This window comes from Mesoplodon mirus (genome assembly GCF_964341445.2).
Source record: "Mesoplodon mirus genome assembly, chromosome: 13".
Lineage (NCBI taxonomy): Eukaryota > Metazoa > Chordata > Mammalia > Artiodactyla > Ziphiidae > Mesoplodon > Mesoplodon mirus.
This window is the reverse complement of record NC_138989.1, coordinates 35623184-35638112: the sequence shown is the minus strand read 5'-3', so window position 1 is coordinate 35638112 and position 14929 is coordinate 35623184. Positions and strand designations below refer to the sequence as shown.

Here is a 14929-nt window from a genome sequence, read left to right as displayed (position 1 = left end):
TCCCCTGCATTGCCAGACGGACTCTCAACCACTGTGCCACCAGGGAAGCCCAGGCCTGACCACTTTTAAGTGAAACAGGAATGTATTGGAAAGAAAGTGGAGGAAATCACACATTCAAAGGAGATTGGAAACAGCCAAGACAAAAACAAGGATGGCTCTGGGACATTCAGCAGCCTGAGCTCCTTGCATCTTCACCTAGAAGGGCATCTCTTAACATGACTCAGAGCCCGCAACTCCTAGGAGATAGAAGTTCCCTGTGGAATCAGCCAGCCATAGTAAGGATCAGATAGAACAGAGCTTTGAGGAAACTCTTCCTTGTGTATCATGGGATTGTTTGCAGAGAAAAAGCAATTTTGAACTAGACTACCACCACAAAAATTGCCTGCTTACTAGCACAATTAAAAGCAGAGTGTCGGGCTTCCCTGGTGGCGCAGTGGTTGAGAGTCCGCCTGCCGGTGCAGGGGACACGGGTTCGTGCCCTGGTCCAGGAAGATCCCACATGCTGCGGAGCGGCTGGGCCCGTGAGCCATGGCTGCTGAGCCTGCGCATCCGGAGCCTGTGCTCCGCAACGAGAGAGGCCACAACAGTGAGAGGCCCGCGTACCACAAAAAAAGAAAAAAAAAAAGCAGTGTCTTCTAATTTTGCTTAGACCGTGTTTTGCATTATAGCATTTGATATGAGATAATGAAGTAAGAGCAAATAAATATAGAGCATAAAACAGAAGAAAAAGACGAGTATTTACACGTTGTAAAATAAGATGATTAGAAATAAGACCTTGAATAACATGTGAATACATGAAGTTCTTTCATTTAAAGACATTCAGATTTTAAAAATCTAGTACTAGGATATATTAAAAATAGCTGCCATTTATTGAGTGCTTAACATGTGCCAGGAAGTAAAGTTAAATAAAGTGAGTAAAGAGAAGTGTGGAATTTTTTTTTCTTTTTTGAGAAGTGTGGAAATTTAAATGACATGAGAAGCCACATGGTCCATAAGCCATAGAACAGAACTCAAACCCAGAGCAGCTGTACCTGAAGGCTAATCTCTCCATGACACTGCTTTATATCTTTTATAAGAAACCCTTCTACACCAATACAGTGTAAAATTAAAGAATTAACAAAGATGAAATGTAAACATTGAATAGACGAAATTACAAGTAACAGTATTAGTGTCAAAGTTAACTTCAAGGCAATGACACTAAAAGGACAAAGATAGATTCATTTTGATAACAGATATATTCCATACTAGAGGTCCAAAAGTTAATTAACTTGATGCAATAAATTATATAATCAAATTTCTTAAAACTGTTGATTATACAGGCAGAAATATTGTTATGAGAAACCATTAATCCATGACAGGTCGTTAGTAAAAAAACAAGGAATTTTCTACCTAATAAGTTGTAATACCAGTACCTTCTTAGGTAAGAAGGTAATATGTCACAAAAAATGGCCATAAATTCAGTTGATCAAATTGCTACTCAATTACAATGAGACTACAAATTACAAAAAGCAAAATTTACTTAGGATAGTAACAGAACTAAAAAACTTATTTCTTTCCTCCCAAAGTAAGCTCAAATAGTGGATATTTAGAAACAACTATTTTGTCAAAAAAAAGTTTAAATATTAAAAAGAATGAGAATATTACACATTATACATAGGAGGCATGAAGACAGCTGAGATCAGATGTAAACCTACAGGCTTAACACTTTTCTTATTAAATGAGAAAAACAAATTAACCATTCAACTGAAATGGGAAAAAATACATCTCAAGAAACAAGTACAGGGCTTCCCTGGTGGCGCAGTGGTTGAGAATCTGCCTGCTAATGCAGGGGACACAGGTTCGAGCCCTGGTCTGGGAGGATCCCACATGCCGCGGAGCAACTAGGCCCGTGAGCCACAACTACTGAGCCTGCGCGTCTGGAGCCTGTGCTCCGCAACAAGAGAGGCCGCGATAGTGAGAGGCCCGCGCACCGCGATGAAGAGGGGCCCCCACTTGCCACAACTAGAGAAAGCCCTCGCACAGAAACGAAGACCCAACACAGCAAAAAAAATAAAAAATAAAAATAAATAAAAATAAATTAATAAAAAACTCCTACCCAAAAAAAAAAAAAAGGAAACAAGTACAACCAAATGGATTGCAAAATAGAAAACCCTTGTATTGAATATATAATTTGTAAAGACAGTCTTTGGGCAAAAATAAATACAATAGGAGTAATGGCTCAAAGGATGCATTCAGATATAGAGATTTCTTAGGTTTTCATAAAATTATAAATACATTTAGCATGTCCAAATAAAGTGGACTAAATTCTAGAAAATTGCAAATGAACAAAATTGATTTAAATAAGGAAGAAAACTTATACAGACCATTGCCTGAAGAAGTGTTCGAAAAGTTAACTCCATCGTATAGGTTTTTCATAAGTGAATTTCAAATAAAATTTGTTGCAGAGTATAGATAAACATGGAGATCACTCAGGGCATCTTATGAAACTAATAACAAACCTATTTCCCAAATTGCACAGGCAAAGAAAACTTACAGTACCATCATTCTTCAGCTGTGTTCAGGAAGTTCTTAGCACAGTTGAAAAGAAATAAGAAAGTTTAATCTTGAAAGGAACACTTTTATTTTAATGTTCCCTTATCTACAATGGTTTTGCCCCAGATATGTTCATGGCTTGATTCTTTTCCTTCCAGTTCTATACTTTAATGTCACACCTTCAGGGACTTTCCTGATCAGCCTATCTAAAATAGAAACACCCACCTTGGAGAGAAGGGCTTTTTGACAGACAAGTACTGGCACATGTGAGAAAACATTTTATAGTTAATTTTTTTTAAGTTTACATAAAAATTTTAAAGCACCTTGAAGAAAATGGAAGGGCAAATGATAAACTGGGGAAAATTGCATATATGGTAGACAAAGGTGTTATAGTCTTATTATTAAAAGCAACCTTTAAAAATCAAGAAAGAAGACAAAGACTAATAGAAAAATGGGTGGATAACATGAATAAGCGATTTTCAAGAGAATAATAATAGTTACTATTTGAGGGCTTATTATGTCCCACATACATTGTTAAGATTGTCACTTGAATTATTTCATTTACTGCTGTTCTCATTTTACAGATGAGGAATTTCAACCTCATAATGTTAGATATGTAAGGCAATTATACTCCAATAAAGATGTTTTAAAAAAAAAAAAAGGATAACTTTGCCAAGTTCAGGACAGTGTATGTGTTCATTTACACAGTGACACAAAAGAGTAGAAAGAAAAATGTGTTTTTTCCTGAATTACATAATTGAGATAATTTACTTCTCTGTTATCCTTTTCTATATATTTTTCCAGATCTGCCTCAGTGAACAATGTGTCACCTAAAAATTAAGTGACAAAATTTACAAGAACTTCTGCTCTGATTTGTTCCCAAAGAGTCTACCCCTGGATACATTGAAATAATCTATATATCTTTCTTAATACATAGCATAGAGAAATAAACACACTGTAATTTGAGCTTTTGTCCCTTTACATGAACTAATTTTTAATTTTATTTTATTTTAATTTTAAGCTACACTAACTTTTTTTTTTTTAATATTTATGTATTTATTTAGGTTGTGCCGTGTTTTAGTTGCAGCACACAGGGTCTTTGTTGCGGCATGTGAACTCGTAGTTGTGGCATGCATGTGGGATCTAGTTCCCTGACCAGGGATTGCACCCCGGCCCCCTGTATTGGGAGCGTGGATTCTTACCCACTGGACCACCAGGGAAGTCCCTAATTTTTTATTTTAAAGTATTTTGCTGTTTTCACAGTAAAGCATCATTAATTTTTTTCCTAGATAATTCAAATTTTCAGACAACATAATGTTAGAGTTCTAAAATCATTTATAAACAGAATTAAATATGAATTTTTAGTTTTTCTCTTTGGCAAAATTTTATTAAATGACTTAGAAAAGACTTTTATAGACCCTATGGTAAATAGAAACTACATTTCATATACAAAAAATTGGGAATTGCTAAGGCATATTAAATTAAGTTGCTTCTGTCCACCTTATGCATAAAATATGAACTTAATATTAGTGCTCCATGTAATAGGAAGTATTTAATAATCCATCTTTCAGTTTATAAATAACAAGTTGACTTAATGTTCTGTTAAAGCTTTTGAACATACTTTTTCTTGAGTATTTAAAAGGTAAAAGAACCTCATAACTAACTTATGTTAAGAAGTAGGATTTCAACTGTTAGCGACTTGAAATTTTTGTGTATCATCTTCTGAATTAGGCAGCATCCCTGACATATGGATCTGCACATAATTTTGTAATTCATTCACATACAAAATAAATATAATTTTATGCATATAGAAAACATAACTTTAACATGAAATTAGAAATACTATCAAACCAGAAAACCAGACATTTTTAGTTACCTTTGCGTTCCCAATAAATCATAAAGAGTTAAGAAACATAAGGACCTTGTCATCACTCAGTTACACATATGGAATTCATATTTAAATATATGAATAGTCTCATAAGTGTTCACAGGTGTGTGTTTGTTCACTCATTCCCAGAATGCTTGATAGTTTTTTAAAAATACTGTTATTGACCCTTAAAGTATAGAATATCTCATATCTCGTGTACCCTGACTCAAATAATTTCTTCCACAGTTTTATATGTAAACCCACTGTATATGTTTATTAAACATTTGGGTGTTTGTATGCCCATTCCCATGAATATTGATAATCTTTGTGTGACTAGAGTCTCAAAGGGTCAGATAGTAAATATTTTAGGTTCTGTGAGCCAGGAGGCAAAATTGAGGGTGTTATAAACATATTTATATAACCATTTAGAATGTAATCATTTAAAACTGTATAAACCCATTCTTGGCCCATAGACTACATAGTTTGCTGACCCCTGGACTAAAGTATAGTCAATGTATTCTATTTTTGGTGTCTAATAAATCATACAAACAGGCAATAAATAGTCTCAAACTTGACCAATGTAATAAGTTTTTTAACAAAGTAATGCAAGTTAAGCTTTCTGAAAATTAAGTATCCAAGAGTGTTTTTGAAAGCCGTGTTTAAGGTAATGATCATGTCTGTTGGAAGCAGTGATTTTCTTTTTTTTTCTTTCACATCTTTATTGGAATATAAATGCTTTACAGTGTTGTTACAATGTTAGTTTCTGCTGTACAACAAAGTGAATCAGCTATATGTATACATATATCCCCATATCCTCTCCCTCTTGAGCCTCCCTCCCACTCTCCCTATCCCATCCCTCTAGATAGTCACAAAGCATCAAGTTTATCTCCTTGTGCTATGTAGCAGCTTCCTACTAGCCATCCATTTTACATTTGGTAGTGTATATATGTTAGCTACTCTCTCACTTCATCCCAGCTTCCCCTCCCCCCCGTGCCCTCAAGTACGTTCTCTACGTCTGCATCTTTATTCCTGCCCTGCCACTATGTTCATCAGTACTGGGAAGCAGGGATTTTCTAATAATTCTATATTTAGTGCATTCTTCCCCTTCTCACAAATTTCTGTGGCGTTAGATTGAAAACTGAGTATCAAACAGGATGTAAACACTGACTGAGAGAGTGATTTAATTCAGAGTGCTTTTATATAGAAAACTTTCCTGACACAGAAATTTATTAAAGTCAAGCAGCTGAAGAAAATTAATATTTAGCAAGCACCAGTCTTGTGCTGGGGTCTAAACTGTGCTTTTTTATTTTATTTGTTTACACCGAACGTTAAAAGTAGTTCCCACATGTTACTATAACAACACTCAGTGTTACTGATTCTTCTTTTCTAAAACACTGCTTTGATAAGATATCAGTACTTTTAATCGAATGTCTTTGGTTTCTTTGCAGATCTTCTTCAGCAGTACCGCACTGCTGTGTGCAGGTTGGGCAGTGTGAACAAGGACCTTAACGGGCAGTTGGAATACCTTCACACTCCAGATATGAAGAAGAAAAAACAGGAACTTGATGAACAAGAGAAGAATCTCAAACTGATAGAGCAAAAACTAGGTATTGTACTTTCTTTTAACATCTTTCTCTGCATGAAGGTAGTGTTCCTGATTAGAGAGAGTTCAGCTACAAGAAAAAAGCATGCAAATGATCCAGAACTTAAATTACAGACACTCTTGACCTCCAAGTTAACTGACAAATGTTTGTAAGCTGTTCGGTCAGCAAGAGTAGTAAGAATCATTCTCAGTATTATTTATTAATTACTCTTCTATAAATTAAGACATTCACTTTTATTGCTTATAATAATTCCAATCTTTTAAAGGATAATTTTCTACATTTTCTGTCTTTACAGGTATGACTCCCACACGTAAGTGTAATGACTCACTGCGTCATCCAATGACAGAATGTCCAGTTCCTCCTAAGAGAATGAGAAGAGAAGTTACAAGACAAAATAGGTGAGTCTACTATGACCCGAAAGTTACGATTGCTTAGTTTGTCAAGGTTTTGGCTCTTTATACTTTAAATATAGCATGAGGGTATTTTACCCACCTTGAACCAGAATTAATTTTGTTTCTTTTTAACTGAACTGAGTGATGATGGATAATGAAGATAAGATGTAATCATTAGTTTCTCCTAGGATGCTCCAGTTTTCTAAATGATTTTTGCAAATAATTTGGAAACTTTCTAATACACTGCATTCTGCTTCATAGGATCAGCAACTTAAGTATAGAATATAGAATATGCAGAATCATTTGTACATTACTCATATAAAAGTTGCTTATGATATGTGGTTTGGAAAATCAGATACCATTTATATAGCTCACCAAGAAGCCACCAAAGCCATCTGCATCCTAACTCAGTGAAGAAAATTATCTGTTTCAGAATAGATGCTAGTAAGGCCATCCCACAGAAAGATACCATAGTACTGGGATTTATTATACATTATTTCAAAAGGTTCAAATATAGACTCTGCCTGAATAAGTTTCTCGTATTGACCTTTGAGGAGTTCCTTTGAGACCGTGGTATTTAGAATTGGTATTCTATGCCCTGTCCATCTACATATTCTACATTTATTCAGTAACCATTTGATTATTTTGTGCTGTATGTTGCTAGGTAAATAAAAGTGACATGGTTCTTGCCCCCATGGGAGGTCTGCAATCCTTTGCAGAAGAAGAATTCAAAAAAGTAATCCTTTTTCTATATATAAAAATATAGAATAATGTTAAGTTTTACAAAAGAACAAAGGATAGGACTTCCCTGGTGGTGCAGTGGTTAAGAATCCACCTGCCAGTGCAGGGGACACGGGTTCAAGCCCTAGTCCGGGAAGATCCCACATGCAGCGGATCAACTAGGCCCGTGCGCCACAGCTACTGAGCCTGCGTGCCACAACTACTGAAGCCCACCTGCCTAGAGCCTGTGCTCCGCAACAAGAGAAGCAGCCTCAATGAGAAGCCCGCACACCACAACGAAGAGTAGCCCCTGCTGATAGCAATTAGAGAAAGCCCGCGCACAGCAACAAAGACCCCAACACAGCCAAAAATAAATTAAAAAAAAAAAAAGAACAAAGGATGAAGTGATGTAGAATAATGGGAAAACGATGTTGGTTGCTGGGATGGATGCATTTTAACAGAGAACTGAAGGATGAGAATCCATCCATGTAGGGACTGGTTTCAGTCAGAGGGAGAATAGGTATGAAAGCTCTGAGAAAATAACAAGCCTGGCATATTTGAGGAACTGAAAAGATGGTTGTGAGTCTAAAATATAGTGGGTAAGAGGGAGAAAGTCCCAAGACGTGGTTGGAGAGGTAAACTGAAGCCATAGTATTCCCCTCCCCAAAATAATATCTTGCAAAAAAATTGTGAGATCATGACACCAACTCATTGATATATTCATATAGAAAAGACATGTTCATTCTTTCTTACGTGAACTTTCAGGGTAACCAAATAATTGGAGAAAGTTTTTTATAGAAGGTCTTCTTTATAAAGTTCTTTATATAAGAATAAAGTATAAGAAGCATGATAGAATTAAAACATCACATTTTGGCCACTCCTAATAAAATAATAGATTTAGGAAATAATAATCAATGGATACCCAAATGATTAGGTAAAAAGTTGAGGGGGAAACTTAATAATAATGGCCCCCCTGCTGTAGGAGGGGCCCCAATAAAGCCTTGCCTGAAAAAAAATAATAGTAATGATAATAATGGAAAGATCAGATGGACATTCCTGAACCCACTGATTAAAAAGCAGGATATTTGCTATTATGTGATTCAGTAGAGAAATAACCTGAATCTAATGAAGCTTCCAGTCAGCCTTTCTCAGCTGGGGTTCTGTGCAGGAAATAAGCACTGCAGAAAACTGGGTGACTTTTCCCCAGGGTAGTTCATCTAACATTCTAGATGCACAGGAAGGAGGTTAATTCATTGCATACAATAGATACCTTAAGGTATTAAAGCTTAAATCTCTCACGAATTTGAGAAGGGCCTTCAATTTAACTCCAAGTGTACAGGAAATAAGGGAAATTTAGGAACAAGTTAAATGATGCCATCAGGAAGCAATTAGCCAAATCTAGAATGTCAAGAATATAACATTGTACAGGACAAATGACTGGTTTTGTTAATAAATTAATGACATAAAAGAAGCATAGGGGGGCCTCCCTGGTGGCGCAGTGGTTGAGAGTCCGCCTGCCGATGCAGGGGATACGGGTTCATGCCCCGGCCTGGGAGGATCCCATATGCCGCGGAGCGGCTGGGCCCGTGAACCATGGCCGCTGGGCCTGCGCATCCGGAGCCTGTGCTCCGCAATGGGAGAGGACACAACAGTGAGAGGCCCGCATACCGCAAAAAGAAAAAAAAAAAAGCAGCATAGGGAGAAGGATGAACTGTTTGTTATAGAATAAAAGTAACTGAAAGTTATAACAATCAAATGCAAATTGTAGACCTTGTTTGGATATGGATTTGAATCTTTAAAATGCAATTTTGGAAAAATTTGGAGAAATTTTTAAATCATCTGGATATTAGATATATTAAGGAATTGTGAATTTTGTGTATAATAGCATCATAGAGTTTATAAGATAAATATACAGTTAGAAATGTGTACTGAGGTATTTACCAGTTGAATAACATGATGTCTGGGATATACTCTAAAACACTACAGGATGAAAAAAAAAGTGACAGCATATCAAAATAAGAGTGGGCAAAATGTTATTATATTATTTCTTCTGCTTTTCTGTAGGTTTGCCAGAATTTTTAAAGAAGTGTTTTATGGAAGATGGGAAACATTTTTCCAGTTTTTTAAAAGACCAAGTGAGGAAATTCCTGTCAGGCAGTTTTAAAGTACATATTCTTGAGGCTACCCTGCAGCCTCAGCACTGAATTAGCCTAGGACCTTACAGTTCTACAGAACTACAAATGATGTCATTAATTTGGATCTTATTAGTTAAGATTTTGTAGCAATTCAGAGATGGTATGGGCTAGTTTCTTTTTTAGTTTCAGTTTATATTTAAGTTGTTAGTAATAGTATCATTTTCATTAAAGTAATACATGTATATAAATGAATTGGTGTATAGATTTAGTGTTGTACTGTAAAATGTGAACCACACATGTAATTTAAAATTTTCTAGGAGCCATTTTAAAAGAAACAGCGAGATTAATTTTAATAGTATATTTTATTGAACACAGTGTACAAAATACTATCATTGCAACATACTGCAAATAGTAAATTATTAATGAGATATTTAAAATTCTTTTTTCATACAAAGTCTTCAAAATTCAGAAGACAGCAAATCTCTATTAGGACTAGCTACATTGCAAGTGCTCTGGAGCCACACAAGGCTAGTGGCTACCAGATTGGACAGCACAGGTATTGAAAGAGCTTATGATGATGAAATCTTGCTCCTGTGTATCCTTACCCTGTCCCATTTCCCAGAGGCAACCTTTGTTTTAACTGTTCTGGTTATTCTGTTGTTGCCTCCATTTTTTGTATACATTATGTTGGTCTTGTTTTATCAGCTTTCAGACAGCACAGCCCACCCAACACCTTGGTGTGGAGGTCTGTCTTGCCTGGCCCACCTCATGACTTTTGGACTAAATTGTTCTGAATTATTTTAGAACTTACCCTTTCTCGTGATTATTTAGTTATATTCTCTCCTGTAACCATCAACCCAGTCCTCCATGCTTTTTTCAAAGGTAGAAGGTGATAAACAACATGTATTATTATGGCTATGTAAATATTTAGTGTAGGCAAAGTGTGTACTAGGATTACATTTCCCTCTCTGTAAGGTTCTAACGTCATGACACTTACTTAGGCCGCCAGTCAGTGTTCCAAGCATGAAAGTCAAATAAATCTTCTGTATTGTATCAGTTCTTAAAATCATGTTAAATTTTAATCCGGTTCTTATTTAGACTGTTTCTTGGATGTTGTTAACTTCTGTGGAGTTTCTAATTTTCTTTTTTCCTTCAGTATGTAACTTGATCATGTATTCTTCCACCTGCTTTAGTAACTAGTAACCATGTAGGCCTTCTGGGTCCTCCTTGGCTGCTCTCTCGGGTTGAATCCATTGTTTCTTGGATTCCTTGTCTTCCTTTCTCTCATAACTTCCTTATGAAAAAGTGTGTAGAAAGAAACTGGTGCCCTTGCATGTCTGAAACGGTCTTCCTTCTGCCTTCACATTTGATTGAGGTTTTCTGGGAATTACAGGATAGAAACAAGGCTGGAATATAGTAAAGGAGAAGGTACTGGGAATAGTCGAGAGACAGTGGGACACAGTGCCTGGTGGAACCCTGGACTCAGTCAGGGAAGTCCAGCCCAAAACAGGAAGGATGGGAGCAGAATGGAAAAGGAGAGGAAACCTAGCCTAGAACATGCCAAATTTTCAACCTCAAACTTTGAGAGCTTTGTTCCCTTGTTCCAGGTATTAAAGCTCCCACCAGGAAGTTAGATAATGATGGTAATTAGTTAGTTAAATGTTGGTATATTGGCTTCTGGTGTACTTGGTGGCATATGAGGGGAGTCAACAACATGTGAGGGGAAATCCAAGATAAATAGCAAAACCAACCCTGGAAGATGATTCAACCGAACTCTTTTAAAAAAACTGTACATAATTCCTGATTAGATTGCAGAAGGATTTATATTCATGAAACTAAGAGGGTATTAGGAGAAAAAAACAGCCAGGACAAGATTACACATTACAGATACTGTTGCTGAAATATAAAAATTCAAAGGACTATGGGTGGGGGAAGCCAGGCGAGAAGGGGGAAAAAAATTCAAAGGACTAAAGTAAAGGAAACTTCCCAGAAAAATAGGGAAAATATGTGAAGAGAAAGGAGAGGAGATGTAGAGAACCAACTGAGACTATCAGGAATCCTAGAAAGAAGAAAATGGAGAAGAAAAATCATGTGGAAGAGAATTCCCAGGGATGAAAGGGTCCATTGAACGCCCAGCACAATGACTGACAAAAGATATACCAAGATAATTCATAGCAAAACTGTAGAATATCAAGAAAAGAAGGAGTGTAAATGTTTTCATAGAGAGAGACCATATTGTCAGTACAGCTTTGGGCACACAGAAAACAAACGTCTAGCTTTGTGGTGGCAGGTGAGAAGATTTAAGTTGCAAATTTGGTGTATTCTAGCCTATGGCTTCCCTTTTGCATCCTGCTTACCTTTGGGAAACTTAAAATCACTTTAAATTTCAGTTTAAAATTTAAGTCACCGTTTAATTAGTAATTTCCTCATCCCCAGCCTCTGCCCCAGTCTCTGCCTGTTCTCCATAAATCACACCATATCAAAAATGTTAGAGCACTTGAAATTAAAGTGTCTTTAACAGTACTGAAATAGTGATATATTTCATCCATACAATTGGAAACAAATTCAGTAGTAGGAAATAGTAACATAATGTGTGTGTGTTTATATGTTATTATTTATATTAATATGTGGCTATTACCTATTTATATATTTATTGTTAGCTTTTATAGGGATTATATACCATATTTCATCAACTGTAGGATGTCAGTAATTATTAGAAACACCATTTTTCATGAAACGTTAAAACACTGCAAATTAACTCATGACATTATAAGGTAGATTTCAGAGATGTTAAATGTGGAAAAAATGTGGATTTTAGAGTCAACAAAATATACTTAGCAATATATACTATGCAATAGACTCATTTTCTTCAGTAGAGGCTTCAGTTTTCTAATTGATTTTCTACTAATAAAGATTACAAAATAGCTCTTTATCAAAATTGTGTGTCTTCTATTTGGAGATGGCAGTTCAGGGAACTATTATTAAAAAATAAAGTATAGGGCTTCCCTGGTGGCGCAGTGGTTGAGAGTCCGCCTGCCGATGCAGGGGACACTGGTTCGTGCCCTAGTCCGGGAAGATCCCACATGCCGCGGAGCGGCTGGGCCCGTGAGCCATGGCCGCTGAGCCTGCGCGTCCAGAGCCTGTGCTCCGCAACGGGAGAGGCCACAACAGTGAGAGGGCCGCGTACCGCAAAAAAAATAAAAAATAAAGTATATCTGAATAAGGAAATATCTGCATAAATATATACTAAAATGTTCGTTCTGTTCATCTCTACGTGAATGGAATTGTGGGTATTTTTAAGTGTTTTTCCTTTTGCTTGTCTTTGTGACTTTTCTCTAATGAGCATTGTAACTCTTGTTAATTTTTTAAATGGTCATTTCATTTTAGGAAAGGGGAAAATAGGCAAAAATCTGCAGAATTTGGGTCTGGGATACACCATTCCAGAGAACTGTGCTACAAATTACTTACCCCTTCCTCTGTATATGTTAACTACTGTTTTTATGTTAAGCTTTTATTTGTTTGTTGCATACATGTGAAAGAAGTGGTTATATACAAGGATTTAATTGTCTGTTTATACCAAGAATTATTATAATTAGTAGAACATAGTTCCACTGGATACTTAACAGTCCAGGTCTGATGAGGGAGTTACAGGAAAGGAAAACTTTGGTACATAAAATTTACTGTGTTTTTTCCATTTTGATCAGGATTATGACCAAAACAGATGTGTGAGAGGTGACAGAAGAGGGGGCCTATGGTCTCACTAAGAATGCCCTGCCTTCTGCAGCTCTGTTTCAGAAGACCAAGAGGGTGACTTACAGACGAACACTTCTGGGGATGATAACAAGTATCTAGACGTGTATTTCCATGTCTAGCCAGATGGCGCTGGAAACAACCATTCAGTTTTGTGAATCTCCGAACAATATGGGTTTACTGGAATTCTTCCAGTCATCATGCCCTTTGGTTGTCATTATCTTGCAGGTGTGTCAGAGATATGCAACTATGGTAGTGACTGCAAAACTGACACATAGCATTTATTAATCCTGAAGAAAAGTGTATGTACTATTTTTCAGTATGTTTATCATAAATATGCTACAACTATTTCTTGAAAGCAAACCTTTTTATTACTTTTGTGTGAATTTATTTAACATAACTGTTATGTCTTTTGTGTTTAAGGAAAGTTCTAGAGGTTAGGTATTTAATTGTAAATATGCAAGGAAACTTTTAAGAATTCAGAATAAATGTAGACAAGCACAGGTATCTGGGAATTCAAATGTTAAGATATATGGAAAAACATTAAAGTGATGGGTGGACTTGTGACAACAGCAGTAGCATTTTAAATTTCTAAAGACTTACCCTGTATATATATGTGTATATATATATAATATGCAGCAGCAGCAATTTTATAAGTATTGTTTGACTTTATTAATGCTAGATTATATAGTCTCAGCCTTAATTCTATGTTTACGTTATTTTGTAATTTTTTATTACTATTTTTAAGGGGTTAGAGAAGTTGTACACTCCCTCGTTAAGGGAATAAGGGTCTACTAGAAAGTTGCTGCAAAAACATTTAAATTTGTATTAATTCATGCTAATGTACGTCAATATATGTCTTTGTGTCAGTCCAGGACTATTGGATTGTGAAGTTATTTTATAAGGAAATACTTTTGGTACAGTTTTGTGGCCCAGGAAATTTGTGTGTTTTTTAATCCTTTCTGACTATACAGTGAGGTTAATAAAGAAGATTGTTTCTTCCCTGTTGAATAGGTGCGTTTTCCTTTTTTAAAATTTAAAGCTCCATAAAAGTTACCTTGGTAAAATATTATGATATTTAACCTCTCTTTATAATTTGAAGTCATTTAACTGTTTTGTTGAAGAAAGAAACAAAATGGCAGTAATAAGAATTAACTGAAAGAAAGATTGGATTTCTTGTAAGTAAAACTACTACTTATTAACTGTTAAATATTAATGACAGAAAGGTAAGTTTCACCTTCTGAGTTTTTTAACTTCTTGAGGTTATGACTTGGTTTCTTACAGTCATTATGAAATGAGTAGGATTAATATTTTTAGTATGTAACTTCCACATAATACTTTTTAGTAAAAACTTTTTAATTTCTATCATTTTTCTACTGTCATAATGTCTTTTCAGTTATATCTGCTAAACATTTTCATGGTATCATCTCTTCATGGTTATGTAATTATATTTATAAATTTACTTTTATACATGTTAATTTCATATTTCTCATTTTTTTTTGAACACATAATACCTCTTTTGACTTCAAAAAGAGGTTGCTTCTTTTTAGCAGGTATATATTTAGGGATACGTTAGCAGCATTAAAATTCATGGTAGAATACTTGGCCTTAAAATATTAATTATCTTAAATATAAGGTAAAGTTTCTCCACATCTCACCTTATGCAAGCAGTTATTTCATTTATGAATTCATCAATAACTTGAGTATCTGAAAATACTATTTAAGTATTTTGGAGAGAGATCAAATTAGTGTTAAAGAATCACTATCCCGGGCTTCCCTGGTGGCACAGTGGTTGAGAGTCCGCCTGCCGATGCAGGGGACGCAGGTTCGTGCCCCGGTCCGGGAGGATCCCACATGCCGTGGAGCGGCTGGGCCCGTGAGCCATGGCCGCTGAGCCTGCGCGTCTGGAGCCTGTGCTCCGCAACGGGA

At 35.9% G+C, this 14929-nt stretch overlaps 1 protein-coding gene across 1 annotated transcript in view; it reads left to right on the top strand.

Annotated features, from left to right (window-relative positions):
- Nucleotides 1-14011, top strand: part of SMCHD1 (structural maintenance of chromosomes flexible hinge domain containing 1) — a 126174-nt gene extending 112163 nt beyond the window's left edge. The window contains exons 46-48 of the mRNA XM_082640411.1: nucleotides 5848-6006; nucleotides 6299-6401; nucleotides 12955-14011. Of these exons, the coding sequence (XP_082496537.1) occupies nucleotides 5848-6006; nucleotides 6299-6401; nucleotides 12955-12979 (287 nt within the window). The 3' untranslated portion in view covers nucleotides 12980-14011. The remainder of the gene's footprint in view (nucleotides 1-5847; nucleotides 6007-6298; nucleotides 6402-12954) is intronic.
- The last annotated feature ends 918 nt before the right edge of the window (nucleotides 14012-14929 follow it).